The sequence below is a fragment of the Astatotilapia calliptera genome, chromosome 3, assembly GCF_900246225.1.
Source record: "Astatotilapia calliptera chromosome 3, fAstCal1.2, whole genome shotgun sequence".
Taxonomy (NCBI): domain Eukaryota; kingdom Metazoa; phylum Chordata; class Actinopteri; order Cichliformes; family Cichlidae; genus Astatotilapia; species Astatotilapia calliptera.
In genome coordinates this window covers 19,373,194-19,397,802 of record NC_039304.1, presented here as the reverse complement: position 1 = coordinate 19,397,802, position 24,609 = coordinate 19,373,194, and the positions used below count along the sequence as shown (strand labels likewise).

General features: G+C 43.2%; 1 protein-coding gene across 3 annotated transcripts; it reads left to right on the top strand.

The window, feature by feature from the left end:
* Positions 1-1,731: 1,731 nt before the first annotated feature.
* Positions 1,732-24,096, top strand: LOC113018818 (diamine acetyltransferase 2-like). 3 transcript variants are annotated; one of them, XM_026162214.1, is made up of 8 exons: positions 14,097-14,145; positions 15,713-15,764; positions 16,488-16,501; positions 19,310-19,365; positions 21,615-21,698; positions 23,273-23,374; positions 23,466-23,506; positions 23,665-24,096. In XM_026162214.1, exons 4-8 carry the CDS (start codon positions 19,311-19,313, stop codon positions 23,830-23,832), a joined length of 450 nt encoding a protein of 149 aa, XP_026017999.1. In that variant the 5' UTR covers positions 14,097-14,145; positions 15,713-15,764; positions 16,488-16,501; position 19,310; the 3' UTR covers positions 23,833-24,096. The 3 variants fall into 3 exon arrangements, with proteins under 3 accessions (XP_026017998.1, XP_026017997.1, XP_026017999.1); XM_026162213.1 differs by lacking the exons at positions 14,097-14,145; positions 16,488-16,501; positions 19,310-19,365 and adding an exon at positions 1,732-1,794; XM_026162212.1 differs by lacking the exons at positions 16,488-16,501; positions 19,310-19,365 and having other exon boundaries at positions 13,918-14,171.
* The last annotated feature ends 513 nt before the right edge of the window (positions 24,097-24,609 follow it).

Sequence of the window (24,609 nt, the reverse complement as noted above, 5' to 3'; positions counted from 1 at the left end):
TGCGGTGCTGAAAATGCTTGCATTTGATGCGGTACTTGGATTGTTTTGCCACGAGTTCCCGGCATGCAATGCGCGAAAGTCACGTGGTCTGTCAATCTCTATTAGATTTCTTCTTCGTCTTCTTCTGTTTTACTGGCAGTTGGCGACCCATTTAATTAGAGCAGGTAGCTGTACTGTCCTCTAGTGGAAGAGAATGTAATTGTTCTGCCCATTACTCAAGCTGGTTGCTTAGAGTAGACAGCACACAGTGTGAAGAGCCAGTGACACTTTCTGCTTTGGAAGCAGTAAAACTTTAAACTCTTTGAACTCTCAAAACAAGTTCATGCTCCTCACCACATGAACAACGGTTTAATTTGCAGTGTAGTGATTTTAAAAAAAAAAAGATGAGTTGTTGGGTTACTAAAAGTTAGAAAAAACCTTTTTGTTTGTTTTTTGTGTTTTGTTTTTATTTAGCACCTGTAGTTAGGAGATGTCAGCACTTGTTATCATGGTAGGGTGGCTCACTGTTTGGTGGATAAAGCCCATCTTCATGAAACAAATCCCTCACTGTTAGACTAAGATTGTATTTTAATTTTTTTCATATGATGATACTACTTTACCTAAACTTGAGTGTCAAATGTTTTGTTTTAGTGTTCAACATAAATCTAACATTTCAAATACTCTTTATAGATAGATCAATCAGGTTTAATCATTCGTTTTCTGTAGTATGAACCCCCAAGTGAATGCCTTTTGTTAAAAGATCCTTTAACAATTCTGATCTGCTCTTCTATTCTTTCAAGTTCAGTTTAAAATTCACTCAAGGACACTGCTGAGAGTAGTATGGAAGTAGGTTGGAGTCTATCCCAGTTGCCATGGGGCGCAAAGCAGGTACGCCACAGACACAAGCATTCACATCTGCATCCAATTTTAGAATCACCATTTAACCTAACTAACTAAATGTCTTTAGACTGTGGGAGGATACCTGGAGATAACCCACACAGTATTAAATCAGTGGTTTGTAGAACCACCTTTACCAGCAATAACTTTAAGTAAGTTTACTCTATGACTCTATTGCGCCCACTCTTCTTTACGACGGTGCTTCAGTTCATTGTGGTTTGCGGACATAAGTGCCTTGAGGCACTTGTTGTGATTTGGCGCTATATGAATAAAATTGAATTGAATTGACATTGTTTATGCACAGCACTTAAGTAAGATTGAGGTCTTTACTTTGCCTGGGCCATTGCAACACAACACGCTTTTCAAGCTACTCTGCTATAAACTCACTAATTGCAAATTGTGGAACCAGGACTGAGAATAAAATCATGAAAAGAAAATGAGCAAACAACAAAACACACACACACACACACAAAATAACATTAACTCATATGGTTTCAAAATGATGTTTTCAAAAGGAAGTTTTTCATATGTATTTATTATTTTTAGCTACACACCCCAAAATTCAGTATTTAACGAATAAGGCCATTTTAGGAAAAGTCAGAAAATGTGAAACGATGGGATTTTGTTTAAACGGAGTTGCAGAATGTTTGGATTGCCAAGTGGGTCAAAATCACTCGGTGTTCTTTCATGATTAACAATGGAGAACAAAAACATTCAGTAAGAGCAAACTAAAGTATCCAATATTTGGATTAATCCGCCCACCCACAATGTCCAACCAAGATAAAGAGCTCACCTACTTCTTAAGTAGTCCGTCCTCTAACAGACTGGAGCAAAACCTCATTGCATCCACTTGACATGGACTTCTCCATCCGCACGGCAAACCTGGATGACTGCAAGGACATCATGCGGATGATCATGGTGAGCTGACACATCCTCACTCATGCAGTCCAGCTGTGTGTGTGATCAGAGGTGGGTAGTGATGAGTTAGCTACACTCAAGTAAGTTTTGGAAAAAAAAAAAACTTTTAAAAGTACTTTTATTGCACCATACTTTTTACTTGAGTACATTTGTGAAGAAGAAACATTACTTTTACTCCACTATATTTGGCAATATTTGACTCATTACTTTTCTTTTACACATTAGATCAGTCTTTTCCAAACTGTGGTACGCGGGCTCTCTCTGGTAGTACGTGGGTGTAAACATACACGGCAGACCCAGTGGCATTTTGATGCTTTTTATTAAAGCTTTGACGGTTGCTGTCCACAATACTCACAGAGCTGCAGCTCTCCCGCTGCCCGCTCAACATAACACCAACAACCCAACCACAGGACCCAGTACAATATTTAATTCGGCGGGGCGTGATTGCGGATGCCGTGCAGGTGCGTCCGCCTCCTCTGCACGGCACCGCAGGCCACGCCCCGCCACAGTGGGGAATCTACAAATTTTTTTGAGATTAAATAATATACCATTGTGGAGGTTGTTAAAATCTCCCAATTCTTTTGATCTTTGGGCTGAAGGAAGGACAATACTCGGTGTATAAATGCTCAATCAACAATTATTTTATTACATACAATTCAACACTTTATGAGCATACACCATCCGGATGGGGAGACATGCATGAAGAGGGTCACAGCAAATCTCAAAATGGTGGAGGGTTACTCAAACTCTTATAGCCTCTGGTGGCCCCCACCTAGTCGTAAAAACCTAAACATCCACATTCTTTCTCTCTTACAGCGCCTAAGTGACGGCCTTGGCTCCCTGTTTTATCTTCTCCTTATGAGATGGGGCAGAAAACCTCTCCGGTATGCTCTGTTCTCTTCTAATCAGACAAATAAGGCCATAACTCTCTGTATTTCTTATAACTCAGCAGTATAATGCATCATAAAACAATATCATTCATTCACAATAAATCAGCAGTCTAATGTAATACAAATCAGTTTAATAAATCTAATAGTTATCACCTCTTCAGGAGAATAATGCAAACTAAAACTACATAATAGTCTCACAATCTTTAATTAGGGGTGTAACGTGGCATAAGATAATATAATAATCTCACAAGGTATACAACGACAACACGTGAGTTCCTGAGGCTCTTCTGGGAGCCAGAGTCAACCAGAAAACGTCTCCCCGAGCGTGAGTCCTCTATGAAGAGCAGCCTTTCCTTATTGCCAGCGGTCACGGATAGGGTTGCCAACCGTCCCTTTAAAAACGGAATCGTCCCATATTGAGCTAATAAGGGACGCACTTTGTCCCGTAATACAGTGAGAATCAAAAGTAGTCTATAAATGTTAATGGAATTAACGCTTTGTTTGAAAACATAATTCCCAGCCCCTCTCCTGCTTTGTGACCAATGAACTGACAGCACACTTATGACAATTCGAGTATGACAATTCAGATTTGTTTCCAACAGGGAAACAAATGCCGACACTGCGGTGCAAGTCTCAGACGACAGTACACCTAAAGCTGGGCAGACACTGCGATTTTTTTCAGTCACATTATTCAGCTCCTGCTCAAACTGCACGATTGACTCGCAGGGGTTAGAAGTTGGTAGGTCACGATGCAGGTCTCACACTATACCGCCCGATGCTCTGATGCGACCTGAGTGCTCACACTGTGCCTCCTTAAAATGAAGGTTATAACAGAAATTCTGTCACTCGCTCGCTCTCTCTCCCTCTCTGTCTTTCACTCACACAGACACACCACCACCATCAACTTTGCTAAATTGCTAATGAAAAACACTGGTCAGGCAGCTGTTGTAGCGGTAGACTACTGTTCCCATAAGGCTGTGTGTGGGGGGAGCTTCCGGGTTACGAGTAAAGTTGGAACACATCACCCGAACACGCTGCGTCCAGTGTCATCATTTATACGTGGTGTCAGAAGTGCGAACGGCGGTCTCCACAGTTTTTTTTTTCTTCTTCTTTTTCGAGTACAGTACTGTGCAGTTAACTGCGACAGAAGTTTTCGCATTGGTAACCCGAACAAGACCGGCATGCAGGTGAAGCGTGGCCGAGGCTGTGACCGGCGCTAGCAACAGGGCGCGTGCGCGTGCGCGCGCGCGGTCGAGCACGAGCTTCACATGTCGGAAGGAGGAGACGAGGTCGGCGCACCGGAAAGCTTGGATTCTGAACGCGAGGAAGCCAGGGATCCACACGTCACGATGGCGACCACGGTACAAATAACACCCCCAGAAACATTTGACTTTTCTCATCCTGCCGAATGGCCAAAGTGGATCAGAAGGTTCGAAAGATTTCGCATTGCAACTGCTCTTGATAACAAATCAGACGAGTATCAAGTTAATGCACTCCTGTACGCTATAGGAGACGCTGCTGATGATGTTTCGGCAGTTTTACCACTGTGCGATGCAGATAAAAAGAAATATGCAACTGTCAAAGAGGCATTTGACAAACATTACGTAGGAAAACACAACGTAATTTTTGAAAGAGCACAGTTTAACTCCAGACGGCAACAGGAAGGGGAAAGTACAGAGTCGTTCATCACTGCTGTGCACAAACTTGCAGAAAATTGTGCATTTGGAGCACTCAAAGACGAACTCATAAGGGACAGAATTGTAGTTGACATAAAAGACAAAAGACTGTCCGAGCTGCTGCAAATGGACTCAGAGTTGACTCTTGCTAAAGCCATTGAGAAAGTTAGGCAGAGCGAAACGGTAAAGAAACAACAATCAATACTTCACAGCAGCGCGGCAGTGGAGAAAACACTGAACATGGACACAATACGGACAAATACAACACGCGGGAAAACGCAGACGTGGCAAAAGAAAGAACAAAAGCCAATCAAGCAAAGCGGAAAGGAATGTGGCCGCTGTGGTCGCAAGAACAAACACTCATGGAAAGAATGTCCAGCCAAAGAGGTACAGTGTCGAAAATGTCAGAAAAAAGGGCACTTTGATGCGGTCTGTCGCAGTAGTGAAGCTACAGCGCTACGCAAAGTGACAGAAAATCAGAAAGATGCAGACAGCGAGGATTGTGTGTTCTTGGGTGAAGTAGAGACTGGGAGGTCACAGCCCTGGGTGCAAAAGGTCAAGTTAAATGAGGAAAATGTATATTTTAAACTTGACACAGGGGCGGATGTTACATCTATTCCAGAGGGTTTGTAAAGTCCAGACAGGGATGGTAAGCTGCAGAGACCCAGAAAGAAGTTACTAGGGCCGGGCAGTAACCCACTCAATGTTAAAGGCTGCTTCGAGGCACAGCTAGCAGTGAAAGGGCGCAGTGTTTCTCAAGACGTCTACCTTGTGTCAGGTCTAGTACAGCCACTGCTAAGCAGGCCAGCGTGTGAGGCTCTGGGTCTTGTGTACAGAGTAAGCACAGTAACGGAATCGGTGACAAATTTCAGGGCAGCATACCCAGACGTTTTTAAAGGTTTAGGCGTGCTGAGGGAGCCTTATCACATTGAGATAGAGCAAGGAGCTGTACCAATAGCCTTATCTGCCCCACGACGTGTTCCTCTTCCCCTCAGAGATGCAGTGAGAAATGAGCTGCACAGAATGGAAGAAATGGGTGTTGTCTCCAAAGTCACTGAGCCTACAGAGTGGTGTTCTGGCATGGTAGTGGTCCCCAGACCAGCAGGAAAGCCCCCCAGAATATGTGTGGACCTCACACCCCTGAACACAGTAGTCAAAAGAGAAAGACACATCCTCCCAGCAGTAGATCAAACACTAGCGATGATGAAAGATGCTAAAGTGTTCACAAAGCTCGACGCCCGGTCTGGATTCTGGCAAATTCCGCTCACGCCAGAGTCAAGGCCACTCACTACCTTCATCACGCCTTTTGGAAGGTTTCAGTTCAACCGCCTTCCTTTTGGCATTGCATCAGCGCCGGAACATTTCCAAAGGCGAATGTCACAGATCCTGGAAGATTTTGAAGGGGCAATTTGTCACGCCGATGATGTGCTTGTATATGGCAGAGACAGGCAGGAGCACGACCAGAGGTTGCACTGTGTGCGCCAAATGTTTCAGAAGGAGGGTCTCACTCTGAATGAGAAGTGTGAGTTTGCTAAAAGTCAAATAATCTTTGTGGGACACAAAGTGTCAGCAAAAGGCATTGAGGCTGATCCCAACAAGATAACAGCAATCCAGCAGCTGCCGCAGCCTCAGAGCGTGGAAGATGTGCGCCGTCTCATGGGCATGGCCAACTATCTTGCCAAGTTTATGCCACAACTAGCCACAATCACCACACCATTAAAGGAACTGCTAAAAGACAGAAACGAGTGGATATGGGCGGAGCCACAGGAAAGAGCATTTAGGAGACTAAAAGGGATATTAAGCTCTCCAGAAGTGCTCGCTCAGTACTCCAACTCAGCAGATACACGAGTCGCTGCAGATGCTTCGTCATACGGTGTCGGGGCTGTTCTCACTCAGAAACAATCTGACAACTCCTGGCGACCGGTCACATATATCTCAAGAGGTCTCACAGACACAGAGAAACGCTACGCGCAGATAGAAAAGGAGGCGCTCGCTGTAACGTGGGTGTGTGAACGACTGTCATCTTACCTCATGGGCCTACAGTTCACTCTAATCACAGATCACAAACCCCTGGTCCCTCTTCTGAGCACAAGAGGCCTGGACGACCTGCCTCCACGCATCCTGAGATTCCGCCTCAGGCTGCTGCGCTTTACTTTCACCATTGTCCATGTTCCAGGGAAAAACCTTGTCACTGCTGATGCTCTCTCACGAGCACCGCTGGCAGGGCCTCCTTCTGCTGGGGATCTTCAGCTGGAAAAAGAGGTGGAGGTTTTCGTGGACGGTGTAGTTTCCCATCTCCCAGCAACAGATAAAAGGCTGGAGGAGATTAAGTTGGCGCAGGAAATGGATGACCTGTGTAGAAAGGTGGTGTATCAATGTGGGACAGGCTGGCCAGAAAAAGGTAAACTAGATCCAGAGTTAAAGGGGTACTGGCAATACAGAATGGACTTCAATCTAGTCCATGGTCTTCTCATGAAAGGGGAGAGACTTGTGCTGCAGACAGGAAGATACTGCCAGCACCGGAAACGTGCTCGTCATCTCCGAGCATGAAGTAAGGAGAGCCTTCAAAAGAGTGAACACCAGGAAAGCAGCAGGACCAGACGGCATCCCAGGTCGTATCCTAAGAGACTGCGCATACCAGCTAGCTCCTGTGTTCACTGAGATATTCAACATCTCTTTATCTCAGTCGGTGATCCCCACATGCTTCAAAGAGTCCATCATTGTTCCTGTCCCGAAGAAACCCCACCCTGCTTCTCTCAATGACTATCGCCCTGTAGCCCTCACCTCAGTAGTGATGAAGTGCTTTGAACGCCTGGTCAGAGACTTCATCATTTCTTCACTACCAGACACACTGGACCCACTACAGTTCGCTTACCGTCCAAATCGTTCCACAGACGATGCCATCTCTCATCTCCTCCACACATCACTCACTCACTTGGACACTAGAAGGGGGAATTATGTTAAAATGCTCTTCATAGACTACAGCTCTGCATTTAACACCATAATTCCCTCCACACTCACCACCAAGCTGGAGCATCTGGGACTCAGCTCATCTATGTGTCAGTGGATCTCCAACTTCCTAACTGGCAGACCACAGGCAGTAAGGATGGGCGGACATGTCTCAGCCTCCACCACTCTCAGCACTGGAGCCCCCCAGGGGTGTGTTCTGAGCCCCCTGCTGTACTCTTTGTACACATATGACTGTGTGGCCACTACCAGCTCCACCACCATCATCAAGTTTGCTGACGACACCGTCGTGGTGGGCCTGATCTCTGATAACAACGAGACGGCCTACCTGAAGGAGATTAGGAATCTGGAGAACTGGTGCCAGAGGAACAACCTCCTTCTAAACGTCAGCAAGACAAAGGAGCTGATAGTGGACTTCAGCACTAAGCAGGAGAGGAACTACCAGACCCCCGTCATCAACGAGTGCCCAGTGGAGAGAGTGGACAGCTTCAAATACCTCGGAGTTCACATCACGCAGGACCTGTCATGGTCCTGTCACATCAACACCGTGGTGAAAAAGGCCCGACAGCGTCTCTACCACCTCAGACGCTTGAGAGACTTCCAACTGCCCTCCAAGGTGCTCAGGAACTTTTACTCGTGCACCATAGAGAGCATCCTGGCGGGAAACATCTTAACCTGGTTCGGGAACAGCACCATGCAGGACAGACGAGCTCTACAGAGGGTTGTGCGGTCAGCTGAGCGCACCATCCGCTCCGAGCTCCCTGACCTGCACTCAATCTACAGCAGGCGGTGCCGGACCAAGGCCAGGAAGATCGTGAAGGACCTCAGCCATCCCAACAACAGACTGTTCTCTCTGCTGAGGTCAGGAAAGCGATTCCGCTCCCTGAAGACCAACACAGAGAGACTGAGGAGGAGCTTCTTCCCGCAGGCGATACGGTCTCTCAATCACACCACCACACAGTACTGACCCACACATATGGTTCTTACACACACACTGGACTTTCTGGACATTGTTTTTGCACACATTGTGTTTTTTTTGCACAACACTGGTCACTATATTCTTCATTTCCGGTTAATACTTGTACAGCTGCTGTTATTGTGTATATATTTATTTATATTTAGATTTCTTCATACATTCTTATATAGTTCTATATTGTGTATTTTGTTGTACAGTTATTTTATTTTCAACTTTAATTTATATATTTTATCTTATTCCTTCCCAGTTAAATTTACCCTTCATTCTAATTTGTGTTGTACAGTTATTTCATTTTAACCTTAATTTATATTTTATTCCTTCTTAGTTAAATTTACCCTTTTTAATTTCTCATATTTATTTCCTATCTTATTCATAGCCTTTTCCTTTTTTGTTTTCTTTAGGTCACGAGCAGTTGTCCAAGCATTTCACTACATATCGTACTGTGTATGACTGTGTACGTGACAAATAAAAATTTGAATTTGAATTTGAATTTGATACCACCTCAAATGAGAGCGGAGGTTTTGTCACGTTTGCATGAAGGCCACCAGGGCGTTTCAAAATGCAGGGCCAGAGCAAAAGAGTCTGTGTGGTGGCCGGGCATCTCAACCCAAATACGTCAAATGGTAGACAGGTGCGAAACATGTCAAAAACATAGGTTACAGTGCCGTGAACCAATGCTGGCAACTCCTGTTCCCGACCGCCCATGGCAAAAAGTCGGCATGGATCTGTTCGAGTGGTCAAAGAAACACTTCCTGCTGATTATTCATTTTTTCTCAAGGTACATTGAGATAGCTGAACTGAGACACACAACTGCAGAGGTCACTATTAATGCTGTAAAAGAAGCCTTTGCAAGACATGGTGTTGCCGAGACTGTGGTATCGGATAACGGGCCGCAATTTTCATCAGAACAGTTCAAGCACTTTGCCAAAGAGTATCAGTTCACACATGAAATGAGCAGCCCCAGGTACCCCCAAGCCAATGGGGAGGCAGAACGCGCTGTTCGTACCATTAAAGACTTGTGGAAAAAGGACTGTGACTACACCAGAGCACTGCTAGCGTACAGGGCCACCCCACTGGAACATGGGCTCTCGCCGGCGCAGTTGCTAATGGGGAGACACCTGTGGACCACGCTGCCACAAGCTGTGGCAAAGCTGGTGCCAAAGTGGCCCGACCTACAGGCTTTTCGCAAAAAAGACGAGGAGGGGATGCGTGAGCAGGCAAAACACTACAACCGCAGACATAGAGTCAGACCGCTTCCGGAACTATCGTCAGGACAGAAAGTGTGGATTACCACTGAAGGAACTACCGGAGCAGTAGTTGGACCTGCCAGTGCTCCCAGATCCTATGTGGTAGAAACAGACAGGGGTTTTCTGAGGAGAAATAGGAGCCACCTCAGACCAACAGGAACTATGTGGGGCGACCGTGGCTCAGGGGGTTGAGAAGCGTATCTGTAACCGGAAGGTCGCCGGTTCGATTCCCGGGCTCTCTGCCCTGGTCGTTGTGTCCTTGGGCAAGACACTTTACCCTGCCGCCTACTGGTGTGGGCCAGAGGGGCCGATGGCGTGATATGGCAGCCTCGCTTCTGTCAGTCTGCCGCAGGGCAGCTGTGGCTACAACCGTAGCTTGCCTCCACCAGTGTGTGAATGTGAGAGTGAATGAATAGTGGCATTGTAAAGCGCTTTGGGTGCCTTGAAAAGCGCTATATAAATCCAATCCATTATTATTATTACCAGATCTGGTCGAGTGGTGAGACCTCCTGAAAGACTGGATGTGTAATTCTCTGAAGTTATCCATTCATACCCTATTCAAAGCTGGGTTAAGCTGTCAGAGATGTTTACAATAATGTGTTTTGTTTAAATGTAAGTGAACAAATGAGGGATGTGTATAATTTTCACGTTTCATGATGTTCCCCATTTCTGTTCTAGTGAGCTGTTTGAGACGTTATGAAGTATGTCTTTAGCTAAAAGGAGGAGGTGTAGCAGTAGACTACTGTTCCCATAAGGCTGTGTGTGGGGGGAGCTTCCGGGTTACGAGTAAAGTTGGAAAACATCACCCGAACACGCTGCGTCCAGTGTCATCATTTATACGGCTGTGATTGAGCAGCAGTGTAAATCCAACTATTTTCACGGTTGTTGTGGTCGTGATAATTTTGTGATGCCACATCGAAAAGGCTCGGATGAGCTTTCCAAAGTTCTACAAGTTGTGCCTCCATCGCTTGTGTCCAGATCACATGCTGCACTGCCATGCTGCTCCGTCTTTTTCACCGACGTTTACGTGTTTGCACTTGAGCAGTGTGAGCGCTTCTCGTTACCCCACATATACTAAAATACTCATATACTCATATACTCAAAAATCGTCTCAAAATAGGCCAAAAATAACACAGTGTAAGCCCAGCATTAGAGCAGCAATGTTTGTTCACCTCAGAGAAAGAGGGAAAAAAAGGCTGCAAAAGTACAGGGAGGAATGGGAAAAGGGCTCTCTGCACCGGGGCTGTGATCGACCGTGGCTGCTGGGGCTCTGTGGGTCCTCTCAGCCTGGCTGGGGGGCTTCTTTGCCTCCCTCCTGCTGTGTGCCCAGCCTGGAGGCTGCGGTCTGTGACCGTCTCCCGGTGCAGACGGCTCCCCGTGATAGTGTTTCCTCACCTGGCTCATGTTCAAGGTTCAAGGTTCAAGGTTCTTTATTTGTCACATGCATAGTTATACAAGTATAACACACAGTGAAATGTAGCCTGACACGCTCCTCGACATGTGCAAAAATTGGGGGGGGGGGGGGGTAGAGGAAGAACATTACATATATATATATATATATATATATATACATATAGTATATACACTGGGTGAATGTGCAGTAGTAGCAGCAAGCAGGTGAATTCTGTACATTAATATGAATAGACATCTGACTATTTTACAGGATATACAATATAAACATATTTAAAATTAAAGGAATTGAAATGTACATTGTGCCTTGGTTTAGTGTCTGGAAGAGAGTCCTGTCTCAGTCAATTTGAGTCTCTTGAGTCTCTCTGTCCTTGCCCGGAAGATGCGGAACCTTCTACCAGATTGCAGAAGTTGCAACAGTTTGTTGCCAGGATGGGACGGGTCCTTCAGTATCTGTGCTGCTCTAGTCCGGCATCTCCTGGTGTAGGTGTCCTGAAGCGGGGGGAGAGCAATCCTGCAGCAGCGTTCTGCTGTACGGATCACTCTCTGGAGAGCTTTTTGGTCCTTCACACAGCTGTTCCCGAACCACGATGTCATGTTCTGTGTGAGGATGCTCTCCACAGCGCCTGTATAGAAAATCCTGAGGATCTTTGGAGAGACCCTGAACTTCCTCAGTTGTCGTAGGTGATACAGGCGCTGCCTAGCCTTTTTGGTCTGGACCTGAATGTGGGCAGCCCATGTCAGGTCTGAGGAGATGTGGACACCAAGATACTTGAAGGACTGCACCCTCTCCACTGGAGCTCCATTGATGATAATGGGCTTGTAGTCTCTGTGCTGACCCCTTCTGAAGTCCACCACCAGCTCCTTGGTCTTGCTGACGTTCAGCTGGAGGTGGTTGTCCTGGCACTACGATGCCAGATTCTTCACTTCATCCATGTAGGCCGCCTCATCGTTGTTGGAGATGGCACCCAACACCATGTGTGCCCAGCCCAATTTTACTCTTTAAGTGTGTGTGTGTGTGTGTGTGTGTGTGTGTGTGTGTGTGTGTGTGTGTGTGTGTGTGTGTGTGTGTGTGTGTGCGTGAGGGGGGGGGGGTGTATGTAACCATGATCGTTCATGTTAATGAGAGTGTGGGGAGTGAGTTGGAGGGCGGGGTGGGGTGGGCTGCTTTTAACCATGTAAAGCACTTTGTGCTACATCTTTGTATGAAAATTGCTTTATAAATAAAGATTGATTGATGTTCATCCTCTTCATCCTGTTCATCCTCTCACTAAAAAGAGCTGGATCTTCGGCTCCCAACCGGCTCTTCAGGTTGTTTTGTTGCTTTAATTAATTTATTATCAACAACAATATAAAATGATGCACAAAATGAATTACCGTAATTGTCGGGCTATAAGCCGCTACTTTTTGCACAAGCTTTGAACCCTGCGGCTTTTAGTCAGGTGCGGCTTTTCTCTGGATTGTCCATGATTTTTGTCATATCGTAAGACGATTTGTTTTGTTTGTTCCGCTGTTGTACGGCACTACGTTGCCTGGCGGAAGGGCATGTGATCAGACACACAGTTCAAGAGTGGTATGTTGGTCACGTGTCCATCCGCCAGGCAACATAGTGCCGTACAAGTAGCGCGAAAAACAAACTTCAAAGTAGCGCTACACGTTCAGCCGGAGGCGTGGATGACAAGCGGCAATAAACTTGCGAAAAGCAAGTTATGCTCAACTCCACCGGTGGAATCTGACAGCGTGGAAAAGTGTGAAAACATCCATGATCACCAACGGATTTCGAAGGGCTGGACTGCTGCATGATGGAGAGGAGGACACCGCCACGGCCCTTCTGAGGGTGTTCGACTCTGACACTGACAACGAAGGAGAGAAGCTGAGAGTGGATGACGAAGCCATCCTGAGCCTGTTCGTTTCCGACACTGGAGAAGAGGACTTTGGTGGTTTTAGTGTGCAGGAAGATGGTGGTGAATGACTGACTTTTCTTCTTGTTAAAGCCGTGTCACTGCACCTGAGCCTAAAAGGTAGTCCGAATCTATTTTTCTGGTGTGCTGTAGGTTATTGTTATGTACTACATTTGTTACTCATTTATGAAGCACAGTACATGTTTTGTACTTGTAATTACCGCTACTTGTACATATACCAAAAAAGTTGTGCAAATATGTACCCATAACTTGTTTTTCAAAATATTAATAAAAGGGGTGTGTCTCCAAACAGCCATCTCTTTCCTGACAATTCCCTTTGTGCATATTCTCTTACATATGATAAGTCAACATTGAAACACCTGCGGCTTTTAGTCAGGTGCAGCTACTGTATGTACAAAACAGGATTTTCCCCTGATTTTAGCTTGTGCGGCTAATATTCAGGTGCGCTTTGTAGTCCGGGAAATACGGTACTAATGTAAAAAAAATGTGGTTTTATTTATATATGTTTAATATATAAATGTGCTCTTATTTATTCACTCCACATAAATTTAAAAAATAAATTATAAAATACAAAAAACAACTATTTACAATTCAACTTTTAACTTTTTGACTATTTATATTTTCAGCTTTTTCCTTTTAAACAAATTTAAAGTGAAACAACACAAAACACTGCAAACCATAACACAATAAAATATACATTAAAATGTGCAAAACAAAAAGAAGATCCACATTCTCTGTCATATAGGCCTGGGATGGTTTTGTGGGAGAGTTTTTTCCTGCTTGGAATTGCATACATAGGATTCACTGCATGAATAAACTTTCTGAATCCTTTATCATCTGCAACTGAAAATACTTGTGGATGATTACTATACCTTTCTAATGTGACGATGTTGTCTCTTGTTGTTGCCCCTGGCTCTCTCTCTATCTCCTGCTCTGTTCTTGTGCTACTGCCAGTGTAACTACCGCCCCTCCCCTTTCTGCTCGGCAAGCATAAAGCTGTGTCTGCGCCCCTCCCCCCTCTGCTCAGCACAAACACAAGGCTCACGTGCAGCATGAAGCGAAAAAAAAGTGAGAGAGAGAGTGTGAGAGAAAGGGGGAAAAAAGAAATACGGCTCCGACTCCCGTCGTTCATGTCAATGATCCGGCTCTCGTTTTCTTCGCGACTGACACATCACTAGCCAGCACAAACAGCGGCCTATTCGACAAAGATGACTTTTTTGGATCCATGGGGTCAGGAAAGCCAGAAGCAGGGGAGCTGGAGAGGTACCATTCATGTCCATTCACTGAAGGTTCGGATCTATTGCATGGCTTTCCTCACATCAAGAAGCTGTCAATCAAAGTCAATACAGCTGTTGCACACTTGGATTAAAATGAATTGAAACCAGTGTGGCTTTGTGAGTTCGCCTTTACTGCATCTTCAAATATATACATGGACATAGCACAACTTTACACACTTTTGCAGTCTCACACAACTCTTATAGGCGCACTGCCTTATGGGTAGTCTTTAAACTCAAATCACTAATATTTCTTACAGTGTAACAATGAAATAAACATAAACAAAAGATAGTGTGATCCACCAGTCTATATCTGCTGTGATTACAGCCCGGTACAGGTATAAATCCACAAAAGTGCCACGAGGTTTCCGCACAAACTAATGAATTAGATCTAGCTGCTAATCGTTAGCATCACGGCTAATTCACATCGCTACCAATAACTTACACACTAATGACACATAGTGGGGATTAACGGCCAACTTTCCCACATTCTCTGCAACCCCGTGGACTCATCTGTAGATACATTTTAAGTTATTTACCATCTTGTATCTGCTTACCTGCAAATATATACATGGACATAGCACAACTTTACACACCTTTGCAGTCGCACACAACTCTTATAGGCGCACTGCCTTATGGGTAGTGGCTGGGCTTATTTACTCCCGCTAGAGCTGCTCATTTTAGGGGATACTCCCTCTTGTGGTGTAACGGAGGAATAACTACGCTTCCTGCACTATGTCATTTTTGGAGACTGGGGCACACATTATTTTACCACAATCAAAGAAAATACAGATTTGAACAATCAGACCATTTAACTAACTATAATATTGTAACTAAAGATTATGGGGGGTGTCCTGTTTTGTCCACAATGTCTTTCTTGTCCTTACACAGCTCTTCCTGCATCTGGAGCCTGTGAAGGACTTTTTAGTCAGGCAGCACTCCTGTTCACTGCTAAACAGTTACAGCTTCACAGAAAGAAACATGAGAGCAAACTGCTGCTGAAGCTTAACCATCACTTCACTGAGTGGAGAAATGGCATATTTTTTCTAAATATGCAGAAAAAAAATGCACACCCATACAATTTATGGTAAAGTGAGCAACCTTGTATGTACATATGTTGAAGTTGCCTCGTTTAAATGTTTTCGCTGAGGCTGCTGTGCCATTTGGATCAAAAATGAATACAAAGTTTACAGCATATCTTGTCACTGGAAATGGTTTGCAATGTTCATATATTCCTATGATTTACTGTAGGTATTGGTTAAAAAAGCTTTATGTTGTGAAAAACTGAAATGTGGAAATTAGAATTGTTGTGCCTTATTTTGTTGATGTTTTTACATGTTTATCTATTTTTAAATGTTTGAGAGTATTAAAAACACAACGCTGCAGTTATTATTAGATTACTGAGATATTATTGGATGAACTGTGCTTGTCCTGCTTGTTAGTTTTATTGCAAACAGGCTAATAAACTCCCTGTAAATAATGTTTTTATTGTTGGCTGAGGAACAGTGAAGTCCTAATAAATGATGGCAGCTGATCCTATTTATGATTTTCTCCAGGAACTGGCAGAGTATGAGAACCTGGCAGAGCATGTGAAAGTGACCCAGAAAGGTAATGTATGTAGCGATGTCTCAAGTTTCTGTCTTGACTTTAAATATATTGTTTTATTTTAAAAAAAAAACATGAAATCCAAGGTGATATCTCAATAGAGGTTCAGAGCTGAGTTATTGTAGTTTTTTTCTGTTATTTATTTAATGTTATTTTGACTATTGTTTTTTATTCAGTTTAGTTTACAGAGTTGATTTTCTTATTTCACTTTAGTTTTTATTGTTTGAAAAGGTTTAGTTTTAGTTGATTATTTATTAGTTTCAGTCTTAGTTTTAGTCTTTTTCTAACTGTATTGAGGACATATGTCAGAGGCCAGATTTAGGAAAATTATTACAGGTATGACAATAAAAACACAAACACAATATCACATCATTATGAAAGCAGTTAGCTCACAGTCTCGTAGACACCCAAAGTCTCAAGAAACACATCCGTCAAAGCAGACAAGTTCTAATAACGTTTTGGGTTTGTTTTTTTACCACATTTTTACCAATCAAACGCAGAAGTCTAGTTTTTATTTTAGTGAACTTTTTTTTTCCACATCTCACGTTGTGTTTTATGTTTTTGTTAATTAACTATAAGAACATGGTTCAGAGTTTATTCTTGCCCTTCCAAAAATCTTTTGTAAAACACAGAAAGAAGATTTTTAATATCTTTATCTGCAGCTGTAAAATAAACTGTGAACCAAAAAAGATATTCAGCTGACATTTTGTTAAATGTGTATTTCAGCTGCTTCAGGAAAGGTAAGCTTTGCATGTCAATGGTCATTAAAAGAACAGTACTGAAAATCTTAATCCACCCCTCATTTCTTATTATTTTGCTGGGAAAATGGGAAATGGTTGCAGCAGTTTGTTGAATCATGCAAATACGTCATTTTTCATGTGCCTCAGTAAACAGTAGAAGGATCAACTGAAGAGCACAATTTCTGAAGGCAATGTCTTTCAGGTAATGCTGACTTTGTCACACTTCTCTTTTCTTCTGTTTTTTTTTTTTTTTTTTTTTTTTTGCCTGTCCCGTTTGGCTCTTTTGCGATCAGAATTGTTGTCTAAAGGTAAAGAAAGATGCCCAACGGATTTACTTTACCAAATTGACCATCCCAGCCTTGCCATAATGGTCCATTTGATTCACCTTTTATTGTTTATTTTATTTTCACTTACTGAATATGGGACAGACTTGACTGGGGGAAAGAAGGGGAGAAAGAAAGAGGGAAAGAGAAACAGCTGAGAAGAGGGACGGGGGAGAAGGGCAAAAACCAACAAAATGAGCAGAAAAAGAAAAAAAAGAAGAAAAAAAAAGAAAAAAAATGCATAATGTATTTTCTTCTGTTTTTAAAGACACCTTGCACAAAATGCTGAGATATGCCAATGTTTGAGGTAATAGCTCTTTAGAAGTCACCTTGTAAAAAGGTGCAAATAGTGCAAAAAGTTCTATTTTCTGTCTGCCAAATTGTGTTACCATTGGTGGGAGCAGCACTTGATGATGATGATGATGATGACAATGATTACAACAGGCTCATAAACTGGCTAAAGTTAGAATTTAAGATAGGTTTGTTGCTAAATTGTCATTCATTCTTAAGTTGCTGGTTCATCCTTTCAGTTACGGGTTTGATCCCTTAAGTTAGGCGCTGTCATGGTCTGGGTGAGCTGTCTGTGTTTTTCTACTACTTCCCTGTGTATTCACCTCTGGGCGGACCACTTGTCAGTCCACCTGCTCAGCTCACCTGATGGAGATTCAGGACAGTCAACAGTATAGTGCAGTATTTAAGAACAGCATCCACATCTCTTCTCTGCCAGTAGCAGGCAGCATTTCTTCATGCTCATTGTTTCTGTGTTGCATACCTCAGTTTCCTTGTGCCTGTAGTCAACTCATGGGACTCTCACTCGAGTTACCTGCAGCTCCCATTTCCAGGACACTGGTCACCACCACACCAAGACTCTTTGTCACGGATTAACTCCTCACCACCTCCGTGTCCACCTACCTTCACCTCTTCTGGATATCTTGATTAACAAGGTCGGACCCATGCAAACTGGTCACTCTCAGCTCTCTCTGGAGGAGCGGGAACGACATTTTCGCACCCGCGAGTGTTTTTATGTGGTTCTCTCAATCACTACCTCGCGGTCTGCCCAATTGGGCCAAAAGGCTCCACTCACCAGTAATTCTGGGTGTTGTGGCGAATCCACTTAGCCAAAAAAATGGATCGGACATCAATTGGAGAAACGATAGTCTTTATATAAGGCTTCAAAAGGGGGAATGTACAACAAATAAACTGCTCGACATCAGAGCAACATATAATGGCTTCCCAAACTTTCTTTGCTAGCTAAAAAAACCCCAGAGTAACTTTCGTCTACCACAAAGGATTCTGGGAAACGCAGTTTCTAATGAAAATAACTGTTAAATGCTCCCTTTTAGCAGAAAATTAAATCTATAATTAACAGCCCTCACTAAACATGTGACTAACACTTAAATCACTTACAAAATAATCAGAATGCTGTTATCAAACAAAACTGCAATAAAGTTACAACATCGGGGATATGGGCGGGTGGATCTCTAACTCATTTCAAACACCATTTTCTAAAACCTGTGTCTCTCAGTGTGAACCAGACCACTAATTCCCTTCATGCCCTCATCAATTCTGGGGCCAAGCCAAATCTAACAGACACTACGCTGGCCAAGCAGTTGCATTTGCCCCTAATTCTGCTTAATCCCCCCCATACGTACCACGGCGCCGAAGAATCAAGTTTTTGCCCTTATCACCCTCCAAACCAAGCCTGTCTCCCTAGTCACGTCTGGCAACCACCGGGAGATGCTCGCATTCTTCACATTCATGTCCTCTGACAACCCACTAATTCTATTAATCCACATATTGACTGGTCTGGGCAAAACATCACTAGCTGGAATGTCTTCTGTCTTGCTAATTGTTTAGTTGCTAACTGTTTCACCTCAGCATTTCATATTTCAATGTCTTCTGGAAAACCGGTTGTACATTAAAGCAGATAAATGCTTTACGGCATCCTGGTTGAGATTTTTTTTCTCACACAGTACCCCAATTCACCTCACAAATCAAAAACGCTTTCTGCTTAGCTCTCTGGCCCATCCAATCTCAGCTCAGGCTACCACAGCCAGACCGAGAGACTCAACCTGGAGCTAGAGTCCACTCTCTGCTGCATCACAACACATAATCTGCCAAAATGGTCATCACACCTTCCATGGGTTGAGTATGTGCATGATTCCCTCATTTTATCTACAACTGGTTTCCCCTTTTGAAGCTTCTCTAGGCTGCCAGCCGAGGTGGAGCTTGCCATTCCTTCGGTCCAGCATCATATGCAATACTGTCACGTCTGAACACGAACGCAGGGGGCATTGCCCACCTGGAACCATCAGTCAAGTTACATTCAGAGCGTATTTCCAGGATGCTGGTTGCCACAACAAGACTCTTTGTTCTGCTTCTCTGTCACTGATAAACTTCTCGCAACCTGCCTGCCCACCTGCCTTTGTTTCTTCTGGATCTCTGTATTAACAAGGTCAACTCTCTCCACTCATTCACCTTCCAGGATGCTCACCCAGCCATTTCCCCTCCTACCAGAGCCATACTCACTCCACCTGCCAAGTAAGACACAAATCCAATCATTCCCACGATTATCAGTCTTTGCCTCCCTCACTCCCTTCCTAACCACACTTTCCATCTGTCCACACTTCCGCTACTTCAGATCCTCCCATTCCTTCCTTGTAACAATTTTTCACATTTACTGTATGTTCAGCAACAAAGCTAGGGAGAGAACCATTTTGCTGTTTCATGTGTTTGAACCTACACTTGGATCCACATCCACATACTGGCCTCTGAGCCCCCATGACAAGTGCCTTTTTTGTTTTTGCTTGAACGATTCAGTGTTGAAATAAAATCTAAAATTCCTCTGAAAATGCCCAGATATAACTCGACTGAAAATTTATGAAAAAACAGCGAATGTAAAAGATAAATTTTGACTGACCTTCAGAAAGCTTGGAGAACTATTGCTCAAGACCATTTAGAAAAGAAAAATTAAAGAAAATCTTGCTCCTTGGAAGTAAAATACTAAGGAACGAAGGGTGGCTCAACACTTTGGCACAGTACCATAAATAACACCCTTTGCCAAATGAAGTTCAATGACATCACATACCCAGAATTGCATATTAATTTTGTAGTAATGTGAACTTTGTAATATCTGGTTTGTAAGTCTGGTTTAAGCACGGCAGCACGGTGGTTAGCACTGTTGCTGCACAGCAAGAAGGTCCCGAGTTCAGTTCCACCATCAGGCCGGGGTCTTTCTGTGTGGAGTTTGCATGTTCTCCCTGTGTTTGTGTGGGTTCTCCCCGGGTACGCCGGCTTCCTCCCACAGTCAAAAAATATGCAGTTAGTGGGGATAGGTTAATTGGTCAATCTAAATTGTGAATCTGTGAGTGAATGTGAGTGTGAATGGTTGTCTGTGTCTCTATGTGTTAGCCCTGCGACAGACTGGCGACCTGTCCAGGGTGTACCCCGCCTCTCGCCCTATGACAGCTGGGATAGGCTCCAGCGCCCCCCGTGACCCTGGAACGGATAAGCGGAAGACTCCGAAGTCTGGTTAAAAACTCCACTGCTGTCTCCTATATCTCAACAGGTGCACTGTTGATAGGTTTGTAGCTTGAACCTATTCGCTGGAACGTTGAAGGCAATATAATTACACAGCAAAGCAAGACACGAGTAGGCAAAGTTCTTCATGTTTCTCGTGCACGGGAGAGAACCGGACAAACGCCATTCCTTCGCTTGACCCCAGTTGCTCTCGTTCGTTCTCCCGTAACACTGCTCTTTTATTGAGGTTACATGAATATGCATAGGTTCATTAACATATGACGTCTACATACAAACAAAGAGTATCGTGTGTGTGTGTGTGTGTGTGTGTGTGTGTGTGTATGTGGTGTGATTTGTGTGAGGTCAAGATGTGACCCTGTGAAGACTCCCCAAAGCTGGTGCCAGGCGTCTAGCAGATCTATCTAAACAAAAGGCTCTTATACTTAAAGAGATATACGTGTGTTTGCTATACCATATATCAACAAAGAGAAGATAGGACCTCTCTGATGTTCCTAGACTGTGGGTGTGCATTCTAGTGTGGAATACACACCAAGCCTTTACAGCCTGCTAAAGATCACAATCCTATCACTACACAATTGATTATACACCTCTAAGCATATATGGTTAAATATTTCTAAGCATAAATGACAATCAACAATACAAAACCTAACAACTGTATTGCCAAAGAATATTAGTTCACTCATCCAAATCATTCAGTTCAGGTGATCAAATCACTTCCATGGTCATGGGTGTATAAAATCAAGAACCTAGACTTCCAGACTGCTTCTACAAACATTTGTGAAAGAACGGGTCATTCTTAGGAGCTCAGTGCAGTATAGTTCCGTGATGGAATGCCACCTGTGCAACAAGTCCAGTCATGACATTTCAACATATTCCCATATTCCACTGTCAGCTGTTTTTGGTATTACAACAAAGTGACTGACTGGGCACCAGCATAAGAACTTGACTGACCTGCAAAGTCCTGAAGTCCTGACCTTAAACCAACAGAACAGCTTTGGGATGAATTAGAGCAGAAATTCTTTTCATACTTTCTCACACTTCCTCATTCCACCACTAAGTGTCTTTGCCCTCTTTATTCTGTCCAAAACACCAGTTTTGGTAGTACCCGTCAGAGCTACAACTGTAAAAGGTTCTCAATGTTAAATATAAATTAAATGTCCCCGTTTTGAAAATATTCTGTAATGTGTAACTTTAATGTCAGTAAAAAAAATTAGATCTATTATGTTTAGTTGTCTGTAATTTCTTTTCAGACTTGGAGCAAGATGGCTTTTCCAAGAACCCGTTCTTTCATGGCATCATCGCTGAGGTGCCAGAGCAGCACAGAACAAAAGAAGGTGAGGAAGATCATCTTACACAGTTTTCACACACACTGTTTCAAGCTACTATCGAACAACTCTAACCCAGTTACTTACTGTTAAGTCAAATTGTTGAATGTGTCATTGTGTTTCTTAAATTTGTGAAGTCTTAGTTCAAGCAGTAGGATCAAAGCCATTCCTTTGATCCTGACCACCTCTCCAGCCACTCTGTGCTGGGGGAGGTTTTATTTCAGATACATCCTATCTGAAAGATCTGTTTCTTGTGTTGTACATCAAAATAGTTGAATTAGGATATTGTTGTAGATCATATTATACCCTTTAAAATAGAGTGTGTGATCGGTATGTAGTTTAGTTCTCATTATACTTTTGAGTTAACAGAACATATTCACATATTAGTTCATTAGATAAATGTGCATCACTCTGTATCCTTGATCTGCTGGGAATGTGTTACACTGTTTTCTTGACATGCTTAATTGTTGAATCATGAAGAGAAGGTTGTAAGCAGGAGACTCTGTGTCTAAAGACAGGGGAGATAGACAGACCACATTCCACACCCCCACCTTACAGAAAGCAGAGAAACAACTGCCGAGGTCATAACTTAGGCGCTGTAACAGAGAAAAAATGTGATGTTTTGGCTTTTACGACTAGCTGGGGGCCACTAGAGACTATAAAAAGCTGAGCAACCCGTCACCATTTTGAGACATGTGCCTGACCCTCTGGTAGCATCTCTCCCGTCCGGACGTTGTAATGCTCTTATTGTTGAATTGTATGCTTCCTGCTTTTATGGTCCTTTTGGTGAGCAGGAGGTCACACAAACGCAGGACAGCTGCTCTTTGAAGGATTTAGGATAGAGACAGGTGATGAGCATTATGCTCCACTGCCTGGTTCTGACCAAACCTTTCCCTTGTTAGCGAGATAAAGACCGGTTGAAGATGATCTGTTATGTCGTGTGTTCTTCATGAGGAATAAGTCTCTAAACTAACGGGGCATGTGGAAACACAGACCCAACACTTACACAAACTCGAAACTGATGGGTAATTGTTAAATAGAAGAAACTTTAAAATGAACCTATACTGTCTAAAATCTTAACAAACTCCTAAAACTACCTAGCCAGCACTGATCTAAAACGCTGCGGAGCAAGTATGTTTAGGATAAAACATCAGCATGTAAAAAATCTTGTCCCACTGAGAAATTCAGTTCTCTGTAAAATAGAATTTGTGGTTTTCAGTGCACTGACACTAAGTGTGCCTCTAAGTTTTAGAGGGAACATGAAGTCTTTGTCGCTCATCAGGGAAAGACAATACGAGAGATAGTAAACAGTCACCTTCTTGTGAGGTTACATTTATAAAGGCTGTTGCACATTAAGTTTGAGCAACAAGACAAATCCGATCATTTTTTTCACTGATATAAAGGAAATGTTACATAGTTATGTGTTTACAATAAAATATTATGTTATTAATAATCAGTGTTCTGAATATTCACCGACATTAACTCAATCGGAAGGAACAACAAAACAAATATAAAGATTTAAGAATACTGAAGCTGTTAACCGTAAACTGTAAGCTAGCTTACTGATATTTTTCTTCTTTCAGGACACAGGAAGGTCGGCTATACACTTTACTTCTATTCCTACAGCTCGTTTGTAGGCAGAGCCATTTATATGGAGGACTTGTACGTGATGCCTGAGTTCAGAGGTACAGTACAGCCTCTGAGAAGATGTCACATCATCTCTGTGCATCTGTATTTGCACGAAATCTCAAGTAATGCACATGATCTGTCTTTCAGGGAAGGGTGTTGGTAAAGCACTAATGAGCAAGGTGGCACAGGTGAGTAAAACGTGTGAACACTGTAGAAGATAAACCTTGAGGATTTTCCTATTTTCAATATTTGCACAAAAAAATGATGAACAGTGTCTCAGAGGTAGCATACAGATCTCAGCTCAGCAGTCATTCCTGTCTTCCTTCTTGGTTTTGCCCTCCTGTAGCTGGCTCTGGCTGCTGGTTGCCACCAGCTCAACTTCACCATCCTGAACTGGAACAAACCATCGATGGACTTTTACCTCGGCCAGGGGTGCTTCGATGCCACTGCTACCATAGGCTACCACTGCATGCGCTGCGAGGGGGAGGCGCTGAAGCAGCTGGCTCAGCTTTAAAACAACCCTCATGACTTTGTGACCTTTGCAGCCATGAAGTCAGCCCACGCATTGCAGGGATGGAGCACCACTCAGTGGCCTCTTTCCAAAACTTGACAACTTAAGCTTGTACCACTACATAGGTTGTCTAAAGGTCTGTGCTCATAGGCTGACAGTGCAGCACACCTTTTAAAATGAATATAGTTGAAATATGTTTATATCCACATAAATGGCATAAAATTGGTTTTCTAACTTAGTTGCACTTTTACTCTCAGGTAGTTGATGTTCCAGTCATGAGAAAATGATTTTTATAATAATGTGTATAACATCATAGAATAAAGCTGATTTTATACATTTCTCCTGAGTATGTTTTTGCAAATACTTTTTGACATCTAAAATTATTGATTGATTGAAAATGAAGATAACACTGTTTATATTGTTTTTTACCTTTATGCTTTGTGTGAACAACTAAGGTGTGTTGCTTATGAAATCCATGAAGTGCCACAGAGAAAATTACATTTTATTTATGTAATTAACACATTTTGAACTCTTAAAGAAATATAACAAAAGGAAAGACACCCAGCTGAACTAAAATGATCCATGTAGCAAACAAAAACTGTTGGGAGCCGCCACCCTTATATCGCCTTTGGGCTTTTGGAGCCTTGACCTGACTTTTAAAAAATAATTGGGAAAAAAAGCACTATGCTGCTAAAAAATTAAAAATAGATATTTGCAAAATTCTGCCTAAATGTGTATTTTACCTGGTTAATGTGCGTGGCGGGCGTGGTCTGCAGCGCC

Bases quoted from the DNA above. Each gene is read 5' to 3' on its own strand.
- LOC113018818 (XM_026162212.1), top strand. From the start codon at position 14,091: ATGACTTTTTTGGATCCATGGGGTCAGGAAAGCCAGAAGCAGGGGAGC. The intron at 15,765-21,614 runs GTAATGTATGTA...ATTTCTTTTCAG, and splicing joins TGTGAAAGTGACCCAGAAAG to ACTTGGAGCAAGATGGCTTT. The intron at 21,699-23,272 runs GTGAGGAAGATC...TTCTTCTTTCAG, and splicing joins GCAGCACAGAACAAAAGAAG to GACACAGGAAGGTCGGCTAT.